The sequence below is a fragment of the Brachyhypopomus gauderio genome, chromosome 14 (genome assembly GCF_052324685.1).
Source record: "Brachyhypopomus gauderio isolate BG-103 chromosome 14, BGAUD_0.2, whole genome shotgun sequence".
In the NCBI taxonomy this organism is placed as follows: domain Eukaryota; kingdom Metazoa; phylum Chordata; class Actinopteri; order Gymnotiformes; family Hypopomidae; genus Brachyhypopomus; species Brachyhypopomus gauderio.
Window position 1 is genome coordinate 20,892,041 of NC_135224.1, and position 7,910 is coordinate 20,899,950.

The window sequence follows — 7,910 nt, forward strand, 5'->3', positions numbered from 1 at the left end:
TATATATATATATATATATATATATATATATATATATATATATATATATATATATATATATGTGTGTGTGTGTGTGTGTGTGTGTGTATACACCAACAGTGGTATATATACACACACACACACACACCTATGACCCATAGATATCTCCACTCAGTGGATATCGTCTCTGTCTGGCCTGCAATGCAGCTAGCTTTGTTCTATCTTTGTCACAAGGTCTCCCCCCCCCCCCCATTCTTGTCATTAATAAGTGAATTGATCCGAGGGGTTCAGGTCAGGAAGGTGCCCTGGGTCTTATGGACATTCCACTTTTGGCCCTGAAAAGTAGCGTATTTCAGGCCTACAAGGTTTTCCGTAATTAAGGTCCTTGAACTATCAGTAACTCAAGGCAACAAGCTAGCAAATAACATCAGCCATGTAACACCTAGATAACAGCTCACCTCGGCTGACCCGAGTTAAACTCCTGCCCGGCATGGTTGCTTTACCTGGTTCAACCCTTTTAACCAGCACTAGCATTCTAGCTACTGCAGGCGTCAGTAGTCACGTGATCCATATGAACACCCGACCCCCCCTGGCTTGGACGCAGCACCCCGGTTTGCTTCTTTTAACAAATCCTCGACTGCGGTTTTCTCACTGTCAGTCTAGCTTACATCCTGGATGTAAGGAAAGACTTCAACTCCTTGTAACTGAAAGCATTTTTCAGTCATCACCGTGGGATGCGTCTGGCTATTTTTTCTATCAAGACACCTCACCGGTATAATCTTCTTTCTGAACATTGTGGTTTTCATGGCGCCATTATAATTCAGACTCCACATCTATATACAGAGATCTGTAAGTGAATTCTTTTAAAAGCATCACATTTTCCTATATTCTAAAATTCATAAATATGCACAAGTCCGTTTTGATGAAAAAAAAATGGCATACGCAAGTCGATCATAGAATAAATCACGTTTTATTATTATTATTTTCCGTCTTGACAAGCGTTCTCACCCATGGGTACATACTGCTGTGTTTATGTGCATCCATTTTGGAATCACATAATCCGAATTTAATAAGATGTTGTAAAAACAGTCTCTTTTCCAGAAAGAGAAACCTCTTTCTCTGCATAGAAATGTCTTATTTTTTATGTTATTTTCAGATTTATCAGATCATCTCCTCATCACCAGTGATTTAGGGTTTGTTCGATGGCCTTTTCAATCTCTGGGGATGCCATCCACACTGCCATACAGTTTGACCTTCGTGCTCCAGGGAGCTGACATCGGCAAGGTCAGAAGTGAACTCCGTTATTTCTCATTTATGGGCTCATATCCTGATGTATTTCTTGTCAGGGTCCACCCCTGACTCCTCCCTCTGTGGTGGGTTGTGTCACGGTCCGCCCCTGACTCCTCCCTCGGGCTCGTTGGTGTTCATGTATACATACGTGTGTGTTTATTTGTGTGTGTGTGTTCGTCTGTGTTATTTGTATCACTTGTATCTCATTCTCGTGTTATACTTGTGGTGTATTTAAGTGTGTGTGTCTACATTCTTGTTGTCCAACTTCATCCCATGTTTGTGAAGTTCCATTTTGTCGTTTATAAAAGCTAAACATTTATAAAACGTTCTACATCCTGTTTCCTCACAGTTGTTGCATTCCTGTTCACCCGGGTCACATTCACACTGAACCTCAGGAACTGATCTTCAGAATACGGATCTTACAGCGAAGGGCCGTGAAACAGCAGGACGTGTAAAGATACAGAAGTGGTTTTGGACACAGCAGTTTTGGATTTGTTAGAGAAATCAAACAAAATAATTATTTCACAGTCTTATTATAAAACGGGACTTTAAAAAAGATACATTTTCAAAAATCTGTTGTAGCTAACAATGACTGGAACTTAGTAGTCATGGTTGGCATGGGTGGCGCTAAGTGCTTCGTGCTAGCTTTCTTTGGCTGTTATCCTAATGGCTGGGATATTATTGTTTGCCCCCCCTATCCCCATCTGTGCTTCAGGAAACAGTCCTCATCACACCAGCATCCAAACAAAGCAACTGGCCCCCTGCCTACTGTTACTCTCCAGGCTGGTAAAATATTTGATCGCCAGTTGAAGGTCGAAGGTCAAAGTGCATGTGCGGTTTATAATACGGAGCACGACCAGGCTGCTGGATATTACCACTCCCGGCTCGAACCCACAAGGGCGAGTGGGATATTTATATCCAGTACAACGTGGCCCACAGCGGGCCGAAGAACGCCCCCCCCTCCCCTCGCCCGCTTCATGGTGGGGCCTCGATCGTAGCACGCCACGGTTGAATTAAAAAGGTACATCAGCTGTGACAGCCCCCGATGAGGTGAGGGGTGGGGGGGACAGGCCGCTTATGGGGTCAAGGTGCTCCGTTATAGATCATCCCCTGGATATTGGGTGGGTGAATGACCTTCTGACCCCACAGCTAGCATCATTACACACCTCCCATCCGCTCTGCTAGCATCGCTAGCAGCTCGCCGCTAGCTCGCCCCTCCTACAAGCCTCCCATTCATTCACAGCCGCCTTAAACGATCACCTCTGCTCGCTCGGCTATTTCTGTCTGTTGACGAAAAGCTCCATGTTCCCCGAAACAGGCCTGCTGACGCTGGGAGCTGTAAGCAGTGTAGGCAGGGTAGGCGAGGGCAGCCGGGACCAGGGCTGCACGTGCACACCATGACAGGCAGGGGGCGTCGCGGCCTGTCGCCAAAGCCAGCTTTATTCCACCCACCATCATTTCAAGAACCCAACGATGTAATTCAGCCGTTATGGTTAATTACGATTAATCTATTTTCTGGGGGGGTTTTCTTTTCTTTGTTTTTTTACCGCGTCTGGAGGAACATGTAATAACTTTAATTATAAGCAAGTAGCCAGTTACAGCAACAACAACATCATAAAACACCATTAATTATAAATAAGAAATGACCACATCAATTAACTTCCTCGCTAAATTACCCATCATGCATTTTATTTGGCATTCCGAAGTTAATTACACAGGAAATGAATGGCCAGTGCCGGCCATTTCCAGGGTTGTGTGATCCCGCGATAATGTATTAATTGGTAGAACAATGGCGTTGGCTACAACACACATCGCTGCTCAGCTACGTTTCCATGAGATCCGTCTTTCTTCGCCTGCTGGTTTTTGCTTTGTTAGCGAAATCCAGCAGCTCAAACCTGGAGCAGCTTCAGGGTTCCCAGAACCGCACGTACAGCCAGGCTCATTGTCTACGTAGCTACTTTATCTCCCTCACTATATCGTATTTGAGAAATCCTATTGTATCCCAAGTAGAACAACGTCTACGAGGCGGTTGGCTGTGGCCCTCGGCCAAGGGCCTGGGGCCGGTTATTCGTTTGTAATCTGGCACGAGGAGGAGCTGGAACAGCTTTCACCCCTCTCCATTTAAGACAATAATGGCCGCTGACGCCAAACGTCTCTGCCGTCCACATCGATGGGACGGAGGTAGAGGCTGAGGGCCCGTGCCAGGAACAGGGTTGTAATTACCGACAGCACTCGTTCGTCTGAGTCAGATAGTTCTGCGGCTCCGGGCTCTGTTCCAGAACCCGCAGGGCAGTACAGGAGCTGAGGTACTAGAGAGAGAGAGAGAGAGAGAGAGAGAGAGAGAGAGAGAGAGAGACCAGCCAAACACTTTGGCTCCTGTTCGCTGTAAGCGGGATGAACAGCTCAAGTTGTGCTGAATACTTGCTCCAGGTGATGGTAATCTAAATGGTTCTCGATAAGGTAAGGAAACACATTGCCTCTGATTTTTTTGTTAATAGATCATCCTGTGACAATTTTATGAATGATATGCCAGTCTGAGTGATGGCTCATCCTACGACAGTTTTACGGATGCCGGTATGAATGACGGCTCATGAATGACGGTTTATAAAGCATCCTATGACCAGTCCGCACCTTGGAACTGTTTGACCCGTTTTTGTTAGTTTTTAAGACAAATGCTGCTCCAGAGATTTCCATTTGACCTTATCATGACCCAGATGGGAGGTTCTCAATACTACCAAACCTTGCAAATAATCAAAAGCTCTATAAGCCGCAAGGATTGGACAGGGAAGGCCCGATCCGAGTCACCTAGATCATAATGAAGGCTTATATGTGCTGTCCCCAAGTGTCTGAGCTGAAACTAGCATCATACCAGTTGGGAAATCTGAATAGATTGGACTACACCGGCTTCCTCTATATGGCCTGGGCTGTTTTACGCCTTGAGACGTCTTTTATTTGATTGTGCCAAGAAAATGGGTATCAAGAGACAAACACTGAACCAAGACCAGACAGTTGTTTCTCCCCAGCGAGCTTTTCTCTTTCATTCTCCCTTGTTTCATTAAATCCTTTTGCCACCACAGGAATTGATTTAATTGCTCATTAGTCAGATCACCATAATACACTCCCCAGTCTGAACCACGATCAGTTGGGGGGAACAGTTGGTGAACAGCTTCATATTAGCGGGCAATGCTGGTCTTTTAGTTCAACGATCTCGCCGTGTGGCGTTAAATGTAGCTACACTGCAGCAATCTGTCTCCTCTTCTTCTTGCAACTGATCAACAACCAGAAACGTCTTTACCTGAAACAACCTAATAAACGTGAAATGCTATTAGGGTTTGGTTAGAACCAGGTCTCAACGTGACACAGATGTCAGAGAGGGGCTGAAGACTCAATCTAATGGGAGAACGTGTTCGCTGCCTGGAACCAGACACACGCAGACGTGCCCACTATTGTAATTTGTAATTTGTATTGTATTTTATTGTATTGTATTTGTATTGTATTGTATTGTATTGTATTGTATTTGTAATTTGGGGGATTTGTCATGATTTTCTGCTCACGCCACCGTGAAGAGTGTTTGAAAGAAAACAGACAAGAGTCGATTTATATATAAAAATGAAACTTTTCTTTTATTTTCCTTTGATGATCCATGTTTGTAATGCTGAAGGGGAAAAGAGGAATGAGAAGAATATGTGACCCGGGGGCAAGGTTCACGACCTGTCCAGTGCTGTAATACTTCCGATCATATACATTTTGATTGGCTCACAGCTTTTAAAGAAAGCTTGCAATTAGCCCGCTAAACACTACAGGCTGATCTCGATAAACACCTTCGCGGCCATCCAAGGGGGCGGGGCCTAAGCCGTGACTCCTCCTTCCTTAACATAAGGCAGAGGATTCGAGAAACGGACGGAACCCGCTTTTGGCGTACACGTCTACAGTAGAACCCAAGTTCAGCGCAGCCCGACCTTGGGTTGCCAGACCCTGAAAAAATCTGTTTTTTCCAAAGAGGATGAAGCAATCACATCAACAGAGCGAACTAAAGGTGATGGTAGCCTTGGTAACACGACTCTTAAAAACAAACTTCCAGACAAAAGGGATTTCCCAGCTTGGTTAAATAAGCAGATAAAAATGGCTAAAATGGTAGTGGAGGCTCCTCGGCTCTGACGCGAGGTCCGACAAGCTCGGAGCAGACGGCGGGGAGGTCTCCTCCGGCATCTGTGAGCGGCACGTGTGTGTCTCCACCGCCCCGGCTTGGCCGGGTCGCTCAGCTGTGGGCCGAGGAGCTCGGTGGATGTGTGTCCGGGGAGAGACGTGTGACGTCCCGGTCGGTGTGGCCCCCCTTACTGGATTTAGCTTCAGTCCCTGAAGAGCACAGCAAGAGATGACGAAGAACACGCAGGCAACACGCAGGCACACGCATGCGCCCACCCCGTAGGCATCACACACAGAAAACACACATGAACAAAATATCCATCCATACATACATATACATTCACACACAGTAAAATGCATAAACTATACACACATCCACACGTCTCACGTCATCTCCTTTGCACACACAAGTAAGTAGTCAGGCAGAATTGGGATCAGTGATGACATTTAAAAAGGCCACGTCTGCTGCTTCTGTGATCTGGGGTTTAGCATCCATCTCTCTCTCTCTCTCTCTCTCTCTCTCTCTCTCTCTCTCTCTCTCTCTCTCTCTCTCTCTCCATCCCTGCAGGTATACATCATCTCATCAGTCTCCAGTTCACCTCCGTAGCTTTGAGGGTGAGGGCCATGTTGACGGGACCATCACCATCTTTTGCTCCACCTGTTGGACCTCCGACAGTCGTCCCACCTTCTGATGGGCGGAGCACCGGCGAAACGGCTTCACATCGTCCTCGTTCACATTCATCAATAGGATATCAATACATCGATACTGACCAAATTCCCATACAGAATACAGAAAGCTTAAATAATGGCTGTGGTCCACACACATCTAGTCACCTTTACTGACAAAACAGGATTAAACAAAGTGGATCGGGTCTCCTCGAGACCGTTTTCTCCAAACAATGACTAAGACACGCTGTTCAGATTGCATCCACGAAACCTTAGACAGCATTGCTGGTCTCAGTGCTATAAAAACACCTCTTTTGAGGAAGAGTGTGAAATTCCCTTAAACGAGGACCCTGAAAACAATAAACAAATAAACAAAACACGTACAAATGAAGAAACGCATCGTCTGGAATTCATGGCTGAAATGGCAGCAGACAACTGGGCAAAAATAAAAATAAAAAATAAAAACCTCTTTAGGTAACCGCTGCTGTCCTGTAGGCTGTGCAGTGAATCACAGTTCCTGATATTTTTCACTCTGTTCAGCCATTAAACCCTCACAGGCGAGTTCCCTCGAGCCCGGGGCGGACTTAGTGCCTTGTGTTGACCATCGAGACCTTGAGCCCCGCGTCATGGTTGCACGGACAGCCTCCCGCTCCACGCCGGACGTTCCCACGGACGCCCCCCTCCCCCAAAACTCCGCCCCCCCCCCCCCCCCCCCCCCCCAAACTCCGCCCCCCCCCTCGTCGTCCGTGCCGCGAGGCTACCAGCGGTTGATGATGTGATTCATGTAGTCCTCTGTGGGCAGGCGCGAAGCGTCCACCTCCCCCGGCTCCTCCCGGCCCGGCCCGTCCTCGGCGCCGGTCGACCGCCGCGCCCCTCCCCCGGCCCTCCGCCTCTGCTCCCGCCTCTCCAGCTGCCTCTTGTAGACGTATCGCTTGCTGGAAGAGGTCGCGTGCGTAGTCGTACAGCTGCATGTCGAGCTCGTTCAGCTCCTCGATCCGCCTCACCGTGCCGTTGTCCAGGTCCACGCCGGCCGCCCGCGTGCTGTTGTACTGCACGAACGGGCGGATGAAGCGCAGACGGAAGCTTCGCTCGAACAGGTACTGCGTCTTGCGCTGGAACTCCGTCAGGCCGAAGAAGGCCATGTCGCGAAGGTTCTTCTTGGCCGACTCCAGCAGCAGCTGCGCCCGCCGCTTCTCCGGGACGAAGGACATGTTGTAGCAGCCCACCAGGCTCAGGTCGGCCAGCATGCGCACCTGCCGGTTGTTGGCCAGGTTGTACGGGCACTCCATGAACTGTCGCAGGGTGCAGCCGGCCCAGTCGGCGCCCTCGTAGCAGGCGGGCAGCTCGGCGGGCGTGGGCGTGCGCCCGTCGCACATGTGCAGGGACGTCTTCCACGTGGCGCCCCGCTGGACGTGACGCCACTCGCTCAGGTAGCGGGACACCGGGTCACGCAGCAGCGTGATGTAGTAGAACTTCCTGTGGGGGAGGGGCAGAAGGGGGAGACGGTTAATGGACTGTTTTGTAGCAGAGGGCAAAGTCCTGAAAGGGAGTTTTTTCCAGGGAAGTGTGTGTGTGTCTGTCTGTGTGAGAGTGTGTGTGTGTGTGTGTGTGTGTGTGTGTGTTCCTGGAGAGAGCGAAAACACACAGCTAACAATGAAGGAAACCTGTGCACTGAGCAATTACCTGAGCAATTAGCGTGATCTTAATTGAATTCGGCTGATTTATAGCAACAAGCTTCCATTTACTGCTGTTATTATTATTATTATTATTATTATTATTATTATTATTATTATTATTTTCATCATTATTATTATGTGCTACCACAGAAT

At 48.1% G+C, this 7,910-nt stretch overlaps 1 protein-coding gene across 1 annotated transcript in view; it reads right to left on the reverse strand.

The window, feature by feature from the left end:
• Positions 1-5,527: 5,527 nt before the first annotated feature.
• The window catches only part of LOC143474597 (heparan-sulfate 6-O-sulfotransferase 1-A-like), a 17,406-nt gene continuing 15,023 nt past the window's right edge, over positions 5,528-7,910 (reverse strand). The window contains exons 3-4 of the mRNA XM_076972098.1: positions 6,806-7,557; positions 5,528-5,625 (exon numbers count right to left, since the gene is read on the reverse strand). Of these exons, the coding sequence (XP_076828213.1) occupies positions 5,528-5,625; positions 6,806-7,557 (850 nt within the window). The remainder of the gene's footprint in view (positions 5,626-6,805; positions 7,558-7,910) is intronic.